Source organism: Fundulus heteroclitus, chromosome 19, assembly GCF_011125445.2.
Source record: "Fundulus heteroclitus isolate FHET01 chromosome 19, MU-UCD_Fhet_4.1, whole genome shotgun sequence".
NCBI lineage: Eukaryota > Metazoa > Chordata > Actinopteri > Cyprinodontiformes > Fundulidae > Fundulus > Fundulus heteroclitus.
Genome location: NC_046379.1, coordinates 10,145,443 through 10,161,333, shown reverse-complemented (window position 1 = coordinate 10,161,333; position 15,891 = coordinate 10,145,443). Strand labels below are relative to the sequence as shown.

Genomic DNA, 15,891 nt, shown 5'->3' with positions numbered 1-15,891 from the left:
CATACCTGCACATCACAGCTGAAATCAAGATTCACTGGACCAGGTAACTATTTTCCTATTTCATATTGTTCCAGTTTTGCTTCAGCCTCAGTTTCTTGTTCTTACCAGGCTGAAGGTCTTTTGCTCTTGTTGCACATCTCCTTAAAGGCCTTATTTGTGGTGACTTCAGAGATGGCATTTAAAATATCCTAGTTTTAGCAAAGGCTTATTAGAGCTACTGTTAGCTTTTGGTCATCTCAAACCAAACTCTAACATACCAGAAGTTTCTGAAATACTCAAACCAGTCTGCCTTGCACCAACAACCAGAGGTGGGTAGAGTAGCCAAACGTTGTACTCAAGTAAGAGCAGCAATACTTCAACATATTTTTACTCAAGTAAAATTAAAAAGTTGTCAGCCAAGAAATTACTCAAGAGTAAAAAAGTATTTAATAAGAAGGGTACTCAAGTACTGAGTAACTAATCATAAAATCCGATGACTTAATATTTAGAAATAATGTAATCGGAGAGACAAAAATATAAGTTCTGGTATTTTAAAGACAAAAGATACACTAACAGAAAACATCTGAGAACCACTGGCTTAAGTCAACTTTAACAAAGTGAAATATAATATTGAGCTTTTAAGTTTAACTTTGAAAACAATGTAATAAAAATCACTTTTTTTTTTTACAATAACCAATGTTAAAATCAGTTATGAACAGGATAAACACACTTTATGAAAACACACGTGTGATCACTATTGTTCGTATTAACCAAACACGTCTGTTTTCCCTCCGATAACCTTCTCGGTGCTCTGTTTACGTGAACTTACCTTGTACTGGCTGGTTGGTCTTTTCCAGCATGAACAGCTCTCACAGGCCTTTGGGCTGCAGCCACTTTAGGGTGCAGCGTGTGACTCTCTCTGCCCATCATCCTGCTGGCCAGGTTCAGGTTGGTCAGCTGTGGACAGGGAACACTACTTGAGAAACAATTCTTGGATTTTATTGTATTTACAGCCGTTTTGTCTGTTCATCTTATTTAACAGTAAGCCAGTGGTAACAGTGACGTCCGTGTCTCAGGCTGTGCAGGAGTTCCTCCCTCCACTGGCTGCTTCTATCTCTTGCATCTATGTGAAATGTATACAGAGCACATGGCACAGCTAGTCTCCGTTTAAGACTAAATCCAACCTTCACCCACCCCCTCCTCCTCCATCCTCAACAGCAACAGTTACGACTCGCCAGCCCAAATGTGTTTATAACCCAATCAGCACTTTTGGGAAGGCACCTCTGTGCTACTCTGTGCTCTCAGCGAAATGTTACGGGAGGATTAATCATACCGTTGTGGTATTTTATTTACTTTATTTCCTCCAGTGCGCTAAATTTCCAAAGGGAAAACTGTCGAGCTGCCAGGCCTTGCACGACGTAAAAGAAAAATGTGTCAGCATGTTGTTACACACCCACAGCTCCAGTTTACTTATTAAGTTAGACAAGTCATAGTCCTACAAAGTACTAAATCTAAATGCAGGAAACATAATACATTTGGTTGTGGTTATAGTCATTAGAAGAAAAAAAAATGTATGTATTTACAAAAATAATAAATGTTCTCACAGGGACTATCCATGTCTATCGCGCACCGTCCACTCATGTCATGTTCACAGGACTGTCTGTTTAGTTAAAACAAGACAATCTTACAACAGAGGACATAAACAGACACACACGGTGAAAGGATCCACAATCACATTGTCGCATCACTGCGCGGCAGCATGATTGAGACGGCGGCCATGCCTGCTTTTACTCAGTGTCAGTCTCTCTCTGTTTATGTGGCCCTGCTTGAGAGTGAGTAATTACTTGAACCCCGGGGTCAGCCGTGCAACCGAGTGTCGTTCGTGTTTACAAAGTTCCCCATTTAGCCCAGAAAGTGATTTAATGACTTCAAATCGGAGCCTTAGAAAAACCTAAATGTTCTCTGAGCCTTTAAGTGCCAAACAGAGGAGTATTTGACTAAGCTTCTGCCATGGCCTGAATTAACGGCTCTTGGGAAACACAGCAAACAAGTTTCAGATAGACTGAAAAATGTACAGTTAGAAAGGAAGCCATAAAACTGCACTCTGTGTGGCCTGGTGCCATCACACAAAACTTTTTACAGAAAGAAACAAAAAAAATCAAGTGAGGCAAAAGAGGGAGGAAAGGTTTAGGGTCTCTGCAAGCCGAGGGCCAACCATTGAGGAATATGGGAGAAGGTGGTGATGGAGCCAGCCAAGCTGCCACTCCCCTGCTCAGTGCCAATTTGCCACATTCCTCTATTTATAAGCATCAATTACCACAAAAAAGTGGCTGCCTGTTAAGTATCAACAGAAATCACTCCCCCATGGTGCATCTGATAATGAGACCTCACACAGAGCCATGGCTTGATGCGGCTCACCGCGGTTCGGGCCAGCCAGCCCTAAACTTCAATTCCAGACCCACCCCCACAGCAGCCCCAGCCCACAGACTGTAGGCGAGCTGAGGGCTGAAGGAGGAAGGTGTGCTGAAAGAGGCAGCAGACCTCCGCGGCTCCAGCAGGTCTGCTGAAAGCATGAGCCGCTACACGCCGCCCATCAGCATGGGGTCTGAGCCAGATTTATGCATCAACAAAGGAAAATATCAGGGACCTCACAGTGAGACAGCCGATTCTCCTCCTTTACATGAGGCATTACTCAGTTCTCTTTCTTGACTAAAACACTACATGGGTCAGCTAACAGCTGCTTAATATCTCTAAATAGTCTTTCACTCCCACCGGCTGATGGAGCAAATCCAATGATTTGCCTTAACCCCGTAGTTTCTGAGGTGCAGCGTGTCCCAAATGCTGCAGCGGATTAGGATTGTATATTTCAATTTGATATTGGTTATAAAACAATGCGGTTAAATTCATCTTATTATATGGCAGTCATCCTGCAATCTGAAAGTTTTGGGTTCAAGTCCAGCCTTCCTCAGTCAAATGTTGATGCACCACTGGTTCGTCCTCAGTAGGCTAATCAACCCCGAGTGGCCTACCGACCTGCAGAGGCGACAGTGGCGCCGGAGCTACAGCGTTCTAAACACTGCTCCGTCTGTCGCTTCTGTCAGTCCACCCCAGGGCAGCTGGGGCTACAGCATGTGATTAAGCGAATGATTGCCTGTAAAGTGCTATACAAGTACATTTACCATATTGATGCATGAATGCTAGTGATTGCGACTGGGTGAATGTGGCTTTGAGTGGTCAGTATGACTGGAGAAGCACTCTATAAATCCGGGACTATTATAAACAACTAAAGAAAATAATTTTATCCAAAGAAACCCAGCCGATGTGACTGACTTTGCATCAATCAGTAATTCTGAAAGAGCATATGGTGACTGCATCGACTCGTTCGCTTTGCATACGTTGGAAAAAAAACTCCCCATCAGCGAGAAGAAAGCTTCAGTAGAACCTGGCTGGATGCCACAAAAATCTCTCTAATTTCTGGTTTGAAGTGTTCCAATACATGCAATATAAGGTAGTAGGAATATACATGTTGGTAAGGCAGAGCCCTCCTTCTGGGAGAGGGACATTTTCACGGATGTAAATTAAGTAGCAAGAAATCAGGGGAGGTTTAGGGCAAGAGATAAACCTCGGAAAGACATAATAATAACAACAACATTATTATTATTATTCACCAAGGGACTAACACAAAAACACCCACATGTTGCGTCAGCAGGTTGATGTGACTGGAGCTGGCATTGTGGCGAGCAACCTGCTTGTCGGCCAGCTTCTGCAGGGCTGAGATGAATGCGTGCTGGTTTGACTGGGCCTGGGCAGACAAAGATTGCAACTCCCTGAATGTCCCCATTGAGTTAGACTTAAGATTACTGGAACTGCTCCTCTGGATCTCTAGAAGAAACAACAGAAAAAGAAAAAAAAAAAGGTGAGGACATTACATTCATTTTGATGTGAAAACCACATGTACAGCACTTAGATTACCTTGGCCTGCTGAGGTAGGTCTAGAAATCTTCTGGCTATAGATGTGCGTGGCACTTGGTGTTGCAAATGTAGCCCTGGAGCTGGACGTGGATGTCGTAAAAGACTGAATCTTTCTCAGAGCCTGGCTTGGAGGCACAGCAGAAGCTGGGCTGGAAGCGGTGGATGTGGCTGTCCAAATCACTTTTGGAGGCTGCGTGATGACGGGGGCAGAGGTGTATGCGGGAGGGTCGGAAAGAGTTTCAGAATGGCAAAAGTGAGACTTCGCCAAGGACTGTGCGTAAGACGGAGGCTGAGGAGGTGGCGGCGGTGGAGGGCAGTGAAGAGGAATGGATACTGGAGTATGAGGGCAGCGCTGCAGATGAACGTACGCGGCGTCTAAAGTTAGAGGAAAACTGGTGCAGTGCTGAGACGACTGGACATCTGGTTGAGTTTTACAGGCTGTGACCTTTGCCTGCTGGTCTGAAAGCAGCACAGACAGCCGAGTGTCAGTGGGCTTGACGTCTGGGTCGCTGCAGACTTTCCCTGCAGAGAGCGAGGACTCTGAAGCGCTGGAGTCCTCTTTGGTCACAGACAAAGCTGTTCAAAGGGGGAAAGAGGCCGGCACTGTGTTAGCATCACTTACTCATTCCTCTACTCTGGTGCACACTAGTCCTCCCACAATGAGTCCTTATCCTTCAAAGGCTCACCTGTTACTCACCTCACTTTTTATACATGTTTATTTATTTATTATCATCATTATATGTATTTTTTCTCTTCTTTCAAATTTTTATTGTGAATATAATGTAACATGCTCCTTTATGTATCTATTTATTGTCTTATAATGGAATTTTTATAGTAGTGTTATGTGTGAATGCAGTGTGACACATAGTTTGGACTATGTAGCAGCCAGAGTCTGTAACCCAAATCAAATTTCCTTTGGGACAATAAAGTTAATCTATCTATCTATCTATCTATCTATCTATCTATCTATCTATCTATCTATCTATCTATCTATCTATCTATCTATCTATCTATCTATCTATCTATCTATCTATCACCCGCATCACATTTATTTCACTTCTTGTGGTCTTCAAATATATAAGCCGATCTTCTTTAATGTAAAAAATATATATGTATATAAAAAATATGGGTCTTACTTTTGGGATTTGGCTTGCTGCCTGAATCCGGAACATCTGAACTTTTGAATTTAGTTCCTAGGAAGACGTTGGCTGATTTATTTTTCTGTGTGTAAAATGTCAACACTTCCTCCAGATCGTTTTCACTGTGAACAAAAAAGACATTTTCATTTTAATATATAGCTAGGATTGAGATCACTTACCTCCCAACACAACATATAGTGCCTTGCAAATGTATTCATGGCCCATGTAATGATTTCACATTATAAACACAGACTTCATTGTATTATATTGGGATTTTATGATAAACAAACATAAAGTAGTTCACAAGTTTGAAGTAGAAGGATAGGAATACATTGTTTACAACAGTTTTTTACAATTTAGCATTTAGTTACACAAGAATAACATTTGATTTAAAGCTTTCCGATGTAGGATTTATGTTTAGAGTGAACCTCCACACTAGTCCGCAGCTCCTAACAGATTTACTTTTAGGACTTTCCTCAAGAACTTCCCGTCAACTCTGACCAGCTTTGCTGTTTCTGCTGACACATCCCCACAGCATGATGCTGCCACTACCACTTCACTTTCACTTTAGGAACAGTGGGTTCAGGGAGATTGGCATTATTTTTCAACCACACATTGCGTTTCGTATTAAGCCTAAAGTTCAGTTTTGCTTTCAGCTGACCAGACTGACCATATTTGCTGAGTCCCTTAAATGATTTGTAGCAAACTAGTGTTCTTATTGGTTTCTTTCAAGAATATCTTTTTCTTCACTCTTCAATAAAGGACACATTCCTTTATAGATTCTTCCACTTGAGCTGCGGATCTCTGCAGTCCCTCCAAAGTTACCAAGGGCTTCTGTTCTGCTTCTTTAAATTTCTAGATGACTGAATGAACAGGAGCTCCATCAGATGTTCAAACCTTTGGGAAAAGTTGTCTAGCCCCAACCTTGCTTTAAACTTCTCAGTGACTCCACACCGTACCGGTCTTGCTTGGTCTTCATGATGCTGCAGACCAAGGCTACTAATGTGGTTGACGATGAATTTCATTTTATATTTCACTGGCCTATGTATTGTGATGTGAGAAACACTTTTTAGAGGATGCAACAGAAGAATCCTGATTTGCTTTGGTTGATTGAAGCAGATATGTTACCTATTTAATTAAGAGACTCTGTAATGTTTTCTTATCTTACGCTCTGTTCACACACAGCACTTTTTATTGTCTTGTTACTGAAATGTGCTTTACAAATAAATTTCCCAGGCCTTGCCTTGGTTTAGCAAAATGTGTAAAATATGTCCGAAAACAGAGACAGGGAGTTTTGTATCCTTCATAAAGTATGTTTACTATGTAACACATTTTTGTAAATTTACGCTTGCTTTGTGTTGTGATTCTTGCTTGTTGGTCATATTGGTGTTCCTTTTTGTGTAGTAGTTGTATAATGTCTTGTAAGACTATGTGAAGTGCATGACATTTTCATAAATAGATCAAATCACTAATGTTCTCTCACAACCCTCTGAAGCGTTCACAAAGCAGCTATATTCATGCTCAGATTTAAAATTGGGTATCATAATAAGTATCAGAATATAAAAAAGGTTTTCTGTTTTTTCTTTTTGTAAAAACAATGTTGAAAACCATGTATTATTTTCTTTCTACTTCATAATTACTCATTATACAGCATTGGTCAATCACATACAGTTATAATTGATTACATAAAGGTTTGTGATTGCAACCTGAGAAAACCTGGAAAAGTTCAAGGAGTATGAATACTTTTGCAACGGCGTAGAGCCAAGCAATGAAAGAAGGAGCTTTTTATATCGGTTTCAAAATTCACAAACTTTGCTGCCGTAATGTACTCTTGAAATACGCTCTGGTTAACACAATGGTCCTCTTCGCCACTTTCCTGCTTTGTCATCATATACTCAGTTTCCTGAGGGAGAAAAAAAGGAAAGGAAAACAGAAGGCAGCTGGGCTCAGTTATTTAAGTATGAATGTCTTGACTTTCAGTCCTTCGTCAGGACAAAACACTGCGATTAAACTCAATTATTTGACAGAGTACCTTGTTGTAACAGTGGATAAACTCTCCTAACTGGTGAGACAGGATGCGTCTGCGATCTCGGAGAGGCAACTGGTGATTAGGCAACACAACCTTCATATCTTGCTGAAGGTTACTGGCTGCCCTTCTCAGGAATCGTATCACAAGTTCCTGTGGAGACAAATAAAACACACATATACTCTCTTAAAACGGCTCTCCTTTAAATTCTTTTAAAAAAAAAAGAAGAAGTTCACTCTAATTTAACTGATTTGGTTTGAGGTCACTGATGATGATGTACGCTGAAGACTTTCCAGCCAGAATGCCTCTTGCACTCCACGTTTTCCTTCGCTGTGGCCACAAATGTGTAATACACATTTCAGCTACGTTGCACAAATGACTAAATAATTACAATGGAAATTCATAGCTAGGAAACAATGCTTTCGGCTGTTCCACCAATTCTATTTGATATTAAACAGCAGAGACGGTGGGGGGCAATGGGGTAAAAATGTTTGAGTAGAATAGAAGAGAAGTTATTGTTTTCACAGGGGAATTTTTACATTTAAAGCATTGCTGCAAACGCTACAAGAGTTAGCCAAAAGGCTCTCTTTCATCTGCAGATGACAATATCTATCTATCTATCTATCTATCTATCTATCTATCTATCTATCTATCTATCTATCTATCTAGATAGATAGATAGATAGATATCTTGCTGATATCTATCACAAGATAGATAGATAGATAGATAGATAGATAGATAGATAGATAGATAGATAGATAGATAGATAGATAGATAGATAGATAGATAGATAGATAGATAGATAGATAGATAGATAGATAGATAGATAGATAGATAGATAGATAGATAGATAGATAGATAGATAGATAGATATCTTGCTGATATCTATCACAAGATAGATAGATAGATAGATAGATAGATAGATAGATAGATAGATAGATAGATAGATAGATAGATAGATAGATAGATAGATAGATAGATAGATAGATAGATAGATAGATAGATAGATAGATAGATAGATAGATAGATAGATAGATAGATACACAAACTACACAGAAACTTTAAATATACCCAACAGACTAGTAAATAAGACCCTGTAATATACTGCCACAGGGGAATACGTAAATAAAATGTAAAAACATGCTAAAATACCAATATGCAGCAGAGAGACAACACAATAGGGTCGGGCCAACAAGACATGCAAACAGATTATGTGAATGTTGGCATATCTGACTGGCAATGAAGTTTCACCATTTGATCTTTGTCGTCTTGCCAGGCTGGGATGGCGTGGGCTCTGCTCTCGGCTAACAGCCTTTGTTGGACTCTCTGCAGGTAAGAGGAAAAAGCAATCCGAGCCTGCACCTTGCTGATTTGAAGAGGCAAAGATAAAGAAGAACGATGAAAGCCATTAAAAGCTGTAAGGTACACAATTTTGGGAAAACAGTTAATAACATTATATTTTTCCCCTCTTTGTTTTCCTTCAGTTTGGCACAGTTCAAGTTTCTTCAACAGAACCCCAGAACAATGATTTGTCAAAGGGAATTTAAGCTTGAACATGAAGCATTTGTAAAAAGCTTTGTGTACTTTGAGCTGAAGATGTTGAGTTTTTGAGATGCTGGTTGTTTCAGGAGTTCATTTGAATCCTTGTTATCAAAAGGAACAGCTGCCAAATGCTGAAATCAACTTCAGATTGCTTTTTAACTATGGCTGAGCCCATGGCACACTAAGCATGTGGAGGATAGATGCTGGTCAGACAAGACCAAAATCTAATGCTTTGGCCTACATACAAAACACTATGTGTGGCAAAAAAAAAACAAAGACAACATATCACTGAACACACGAACCAAGCAGGATAGAGTCGTCCTGGAAGAAAACACGTTTAGTTTAAATAGCCTGGGGTTGACTAAACATACAGCCAGAGGTACAACATAACGGTTTACATGAGGGGTGTCAAACTCACATCCTTAGGGGTGTCATGCAACTTTTATGTGTCCCTGGTCCAACACAACCTAATCAATTGCTGCCTCAGCATGCAGTCAGGTTCTGCTAATGGCGACCCAATTATTTCATTCAAGTGTGCTGAAGAAGAGATACATCTAAAAAATGCAGGAAACCAGCCATCGAGGACTAGAGGTTGACCTCTGTGGTTTAGATTAAATCATATTTAAGTGTTACAATGGTCCAGTAAAAGTCCAGAGTGAGCCCCTCTCTAGAACCTGGGGCAACACTTACAAAATAATCTCCATAGATGCTTATCAATAAGTTTGACTAAATATGATTTATTATGAAAAGGGGAATGGTCAAAGTGTGTAATTACATGAGCATGTGGTTCTTTGAGGGACTGACCTAGGTGAACTCGCTGAATACAAATGTAGACAAAGTCTTTCACATTGTTAGCCGTAGACAGTGGTTGAAAGCATGTAATGATTTAAAGATTATATTACTTCAGTTGTTTTGCTGTTTTCATTCAATACATGGCTATTTTTGCTGGAACCTGTCAGAAAACAGTAGCTGAATATATGCTTTTAAGAAAACCCTGTTAAACACAAACCATGATGCGCTAGATGATAATTTTCACTGCACCATACACAATTGTGACAAACAGGTCGTTCTGTTTTTTTTTTTTTCAACAAACTCAAGACTTGTTATTGTAATTCTTTGTTGACAGCATTTAAATCATGCAGAGCCTGCAGTCCTGGTAGCAAATATACAGTAAACTATACGTTTTATTTGCACATGGCGCTCCTGTAGAACTCATTTAAAGCCAATAGATTTGAATATCCTCTATCTGAACCTGTAAAAACCTAAGAGATTAGATAAACACATACTACATAATTGCACTGCATAACAGAAAAACCATAGCATATAACGTAATTGCCAAAGTATAAAAAAAATAACAAGGCACATTTAATCTGCAAATAATCCATCCATCCAACATCCAAGTCAAAGACAAGGGTCAAGCCTGTTTCCGAAGGGAACATTACCCTAAGCATGACAACAATGTGTGCACATACTATCATACAGGTTTCCAACTACTACACTCTAACAACTTTGCACATGCAGGCCACACAAAAAAGGAGCTTTGCTTAAAGGCAAAAACTATGCAGAAAGGATACAAAAATCTACCTGAGAATATGCGGCACGACATGAAAACTGATGTTCAAAGACCCCCAATACAATCAATACAATACAATAAAAAAGTTTTGAATTGGTAGAGACATAACCCCAAAAGACTTGTAGATGTAATTGAAGCTAAGGAAGACTATGAACAAATTACTCGTGGTTTTCAGTTTTCATCATATTTTTAAGTGTAAAATCCTTGACAACCATGCATCATTTTCCTTTCACTTAACAATTCTGTACTACTTTGTGCTGGTCCATCATATAAAATCCCCAGAACACAATGTTAAAAACGTTCAAGGCAAATGGCTACTTGGTATTCCCTAAATAAATTGTATCAACTTATTACTTTGACACCCTCTCTAGACAGAACAAGTTTATAAACACTATTTATTATTATTATTATTATTATTATTATTATTATTATTATTATTATTATTATTATTATTATTATTATTAATAAATATTATTATTATTATTATTATTATTATTGCAAAGATTGTAAATGTGAGAGGAAAGTACCCAAAATGACCATTAGCTCAGAATAGACTGACCTGAGGTCCCACCCCTGCTGAAGGATGCTGAGCAGGTTGACTGTGAGCCTGGCATTGTGCATGGAGCCAGTTTTGTTGTGGCGGCGCTCCAGTGGTGTGGCCACTTGTTTTCTTTGCTCAGTTTCCAAAGCCTTGTGCGAGACTGGCTCAAGAGGTTGTTTCATCTCCTCGTTTTCCTCCTGAGCCCAATCCTCGGCCTCCTGACTTCTGTTTTCAGTCGGGACGGCCTTGGATTGCTTCCCTGAGGTGTGTGGCAGTGCAAGAAAAGACAAATGTCAGTTACATCACAGGCATTTGGGATAAAACACGCATATGTTCAGAAAAGGCCTTTTTTTTGTTGTTGCTGCAAAGAAATGAACTCATTCAGAGTCATTTTTGGCCAACCTAACCGTGACACAGGGGAGTTATTTATTGGAACCAAAAGTGCTGTAACATGTTATGTTGTTCTACTTAACTCCACACACAGTAACACGCAGAATACATCAGACCTACCCAGCTTTTTCTTCCTTGCAGCAGACTGATGACTCAGGTGGCGCTGTCTCCTTTTTTGTGCTTCCAGAGACAGCAGCTTCCTCTCATACTGAACAACGTGAAGGCCATTGACCGCATCGACCAGCAGCTGCCTGTTCCCATTCACAGTCCTGACAACAGAGCAGCATGTGCAAAGTGAAGCAGTCGTTATTTGGAGCCACATTATCCAATAAATAAAAAGTAGAGGCATGATTTTATTTTAACTCCAAGCCATTTGTAAAATAAAAACCCACTAAAAGTAAAAGCATGATGTTCCAACACAAAGATCATAAATGCCAAACAGAAACAACATCTAAGGGGTTCAAGTAACGACCAACTTTGTAATCTGGTTAGCTAATAAAGACGGAAAAGCAAAGGCTTAAACAGGGGGCCACATCTTTAAAATGAAAAAGTCCACATAGAACTAAAAAAAACTAAATAGGGGCTACAACACAATGCTGAGCAGACTGTGGAAAAGCCGCTTCATCTTTGTGACGATTCCTCTAACCTGTGCAATCGAAGTATCAAACATGCACCAAAGAGAAACTGAGCATTTCCAAAAACCCGATGGAAAGTTATATTCCTCACTTCCAACCACAATGGAAACGCTTACCTGCCATGGAAAAGTCTGTTTGCCAGCATGGAGTTCAGTGACGTCTTGGACTCCAGATATCCACTGCAAGAAAAAGACGATAAAATAAATGGTATAAAAACCATAAAGGCACGGGTCTCAGTGAACCTCAAGCCTCCTGAGTTCAATGTGTTTTCAGAAATGTCAAAGTTCCAGTTGGTAAGACATCCAAGGATGAAATCCAGCGAGAAAACCGGTAATAGATTTTGTTGTCCAAATAAGGTATTTTGACATAAAATAATTGTGATCCTATACATACACTGAGCTGATTCCTTTATCTTTATTGTTTTTGGTTAAAGTTCAGGGGATTCAAATAGTTTCTACACATTCTTCATGTCCATTCTAGACTGATACTGTCACTGTTAGACAGGCGGGTGGACAGATTACTTTTTCCAGGCTCTAGGAGCCTTGATTGGTTTGAATTTAATGGGCCAATTGTATTAAATTATATTGTGTTTCCATGTTATCAGCGGGCAGTAACAAACAGGTTAAGGCCTTTTAAGGTATCATCATGCTCTTTCCTAGCTCTGATTACCCATAAAGCTCCCATGTATCCTGGGTGGGGAAGATCCTTATGAAACCCCCTCTTCTCTCATACTCCTCCTTTATCCTTCTCAGCACTTTGATCTACGTTCAAAAGAAACAAAACCATTACGTATTAAAAAAGGATATCGTCTTTTATTAAGGCAGCACACTAAAGTCAATGTGGCCTCCTGTCTTGTTACCTTACAGCATGTAACACCCTCCCTTACCTCCTCAGCAGTCAGGTTTAAGGTGCTCTCCTCTTGGCTGTTCTTGGCTCTCTGCTTGTCGGTAAATCCATTCGTTTCTGAACTTACGGGCTTCTGCTGCAAAGGGATAAGAACGGGAACATTATTAACGTCCAGTGGTAAAACAAATTACCTATACTGAGTCATTATGATGTGAGAGTTAAGTATTGCAGAAAAAAGTGAGGTCTAACTAATTACTATTAGCAAAGCATAATTCATTTCCATTTATGAATGAAAAATGTGCAAAAATGGGCCACTAGAGCTTTTTTCCCCCCCCTCTTCTCCCTGCTACAGAAATAGCACATTTTTGCAATGCATTGGCATTCCTGTCAGCCTCTCTGACTGACAACTTTGGCATGCCGTTTGGGACAGCGGCCAGTTAGCTGGGCACAACCCCACAGGATCACATAGGAAATTTGTCATCTAAATAGCAGAGGGATTAAGTTTAATTTGCCTGATGCGGCTGGAGGGTTATAAAGGCAGCCAAACGGTGACAAGGCCTAATCCCACTGCAAAAGTTTCAACTGTCAAAGAGTGAAATGCAAGAACAGGTTCCCTGTAGGCCCAATGTTCTTACAAAGCCTCTATGACAGCTATGGTGAGGTGTTGGGCCGTCTACGTAGTGGCTACCTTGCACAAGTACTCTACTTGTATATTTTTGTCACAAGACAATCACAAAATAGAATATTTTTTATTGGGATTTTATGTGAACACAGTTGTGCTCAAATGTAAAATGGCTGAACAAAAAAAAAAAAAAAAAGATTTCCACGATATTTTACTGAAAAGTTCCCCATTTGTGTCGAGCTGAAGCTCAGTCAGATCGCCTGGGTACACCAGTTAGTTTAGATTTAAACCTTTTCGCTGGAACTCTTGCTACCTGATTAGAGTCGATATCCTGCTAGAAAGTGAAAGTCTAACCCAGCGTCAAGCCTTTTGCAGCTTCAAATACAAGGTTGCTTAACTCCAGTCTTTAAGAGCTATTATCCTACAATCTTTAGATGTATCCCTTCTCCAATACACCTGAATCAAATGAGTTACCAGGCGTCTGCAAAGCTGAATGTCATGCTAAACAGGGGATTCAAGGGGTTATACACCCAAATATGAGGACTGAAGTTAAGCAGCCCTGTCTCATTGGTTCTCATTCAGGGTCGACCCCCTCTATGTGGCTCCATTCATCTGTCCTGTCCCTGCTGTAAGAAAAGCATCCCCACAGCATGATGCTGCCACCACCTGCTGCAAACAAGTCTCTTCCAAGCCCGGATTTCCAAGAGTGTGCAATTAATAGTTGTCCTGTTGACAGATTCTCCCACCAGAGCTGTGAATCTCTGTAGCTCATCCAATGTCACCCTGGCCATTCTCGCTGCCTCACTCAATAATGCTTCCCTTGCTTTGCGTGCCATGCTAGGTATATATCAGGTTTGCAGTTGTGCCTTACTCTTTTGAATATTGTATAACGGGTTCACCGGAGCTTCTTGAAATGTTCAAAGGTTGAAATATTGCTTTATAGTTAACTCTACTTGAAACAATCTCCACAACTTTATCTCTGACCTGCTTGGTAGGTCCCTTGGTCTTCATGATACTGTTGATTCACTAAAATTCTCTAAAGAGCTTCACAGATTTATGGATGGATTTTTATTCACTAAAAAACATAGAATTTCCCTCCACTTCACAATTATGTGCAACTTTGTGTTGGTCTATGGCATAAAAACCCCAAAATACACCGAAAGTGTTTAAATAATTTGCACGCCAGTGTACAGCTGAGATTCTGCATAGTTGAGCCTTTTTGAGTCCAGTGGTGCATTGCAGCATCTGAGCCCCTTATTTATAAAGGCCACTTTGCTAATGTAATGAAACTTTTATTGAAAATGCTGCATTTGTAATCGATAGCAGCCATCTGTCTGTCACAGTGAAAAATGGTAAAGCCACATAATTAAATCAAGAAAAAGAAGCAAGTGCTTTTTTTTTTTTTACCATTGAAGTAACAACCATCAGGGAATTGCAAGGAGAAAATACAAAAGAAGATTAATACGTCTGAGTCAGAAGAACATTTACCAGCCTGCTTTGCAAAGTGGCTGTTGATGCAGAAAAACCCTTCTGCATGGGGACATGTGTGTTACCCCTTTAGTCCTTACAAAAAGCACGTACAGACAACACGCCAACCGCATTAAACACGCCACTATGAAAAATCGTTGCTGTGTGTCTAAACAAGCTGCTTAACACGACATGAGGTGGTGCCGAAATCTGTCTGCTTTGGTAATCTTCCTCCAGCAGAGCTGCACCACAACTTGATGCAGTAGTCAAGCAGAGGAGCCAAGCGAATTAGCTGTCGTGGCATCATTAGGCAACACGACCCGGAGAGAACATTAGTCATTTGATTAGAAATGATACGACAATAAGGCATCGAGTTCGCAGCCCTTTCGAACTGATGTCACTCAAACACTTTAATTACGTTAGCAGTTGTTTTGCATTACAGTACATTTTCCATGAGGGTGAGAGAAGAGTTCAGTGGCAGCTGCGGGAATGTAATGTTTTATCCCCGCGTCGCTACATGGGGATAAAAAGCAGCGGGACTCCAGGAAGAGCGAACGAGCGCAAAGCTTTGTTTTCCTCTACCTGCACTCTTGGCGCTGCTGCCGGCTTGTCCACCATGAATCGGTCTGAACGAGGCTGTCTCGACAGGGGGTCCTGACCCACAAGGCCTGCAAGGAGACAGAATCTAGTTTTACATGATGGTCAGTACCACAATCTTAAAAACAGCTGAACCGCGTCAAAAATGCCTGTTCAAGTTTTGATAGTCAAACATGGTGAATATAACTCAATTAATATTTCCAAATAACCAAGCGAAGCAACAGCAAACAGGTTTAAATCGTGTTTAAATCGTGCAAAGTGTTTTCACAGCCCCTCAAATGAGGAGCAACTTTAAATTTGCAAGACACAAGCCTCCCATTTGAAGTAGAGAAGATATTTCCAGAAACTTCTCCCAAAAACTTGTCCAAGATAAACCAAGGAGTTATGAAAGATTTTCAAACCCGTAAAATGTAATCTAATCTGCATAACAAAGACCTTCACAGATTCTGTCAGGTCAGAAATTATACTGCAAAACTATCAAAGACAAACAAAGAAATATAACAAGATAACATTTTATTGAAAGTCTTTATGGATGACTACAGCTTGAATAATAAGAAAAATA

The 15,891-nt window shown here is 40.1% G+C and overlaps 1 protein-coding gene across 9 annotated transcripts in view; it reads right to left on the bottom strand.

The window, feature by feature from the left end:
• ttll5 (tubulin tyrosine ligase-like family, member 5) overlaps positions 1-15,891 on the bottom strand; it is a 77,038-nt gene that overhangs the window by 30,828 nt on the left and 30,319 nt on the right. For 7 of the 9 annotated variants that reach the window (XM_036150368.1, XM_036150370.1, XM_036150372.1 and 4 more), the window contains 13 exons: positions 15,315-15,400; positions 12,684-12,779; positions 12,467-12,558; positions 11,914-11,976; positions 11,283-11,446; positions 10,791-11,031; positions 8,368-8,482; positions 7,123-7,269; positions 6,902-6,993; positions 5,088-5,212; positions 3,952-4,527; positions 3,674-3,861; positions 809-936 (listed from right to left, as the gene is read on the bottom strand). In XM_036150368.1, the coding sequence (XP_036006261.1) occupies positions 809-936; positions 3,674-3,861; positions 3,952-4,527; positions 5,088-5,212; positions 6,902-6,993; positions 7,123-7,269; positions 8,368-8,482; positions 10,791-11,031; positions 11,283-11,446; positions 11,914-11,976; positions 12,467-12,558; positions 12,684-12,779; positions 15,315-15,400 (2,113 nt within the window). The remainder of the gene's footprint in view (positions 1-808; positions 937-3,673; positions 3,862-3,951; positions 4,528-5,087; positions 5,213-6,901; positions 6,994-7,122; positions 7,270-8,367; positions 8,483-10,790; positions 11,032-11,282; positions 11,447-11,913; positions 11,977-12,466; positions 12,559-12,683; positions 12,780-15,314; positions 15,401-15,891) is intronic. The other 2 variants (XM_036150373.1, XM_036150374.1) reach the window with 2 other exon arrangements.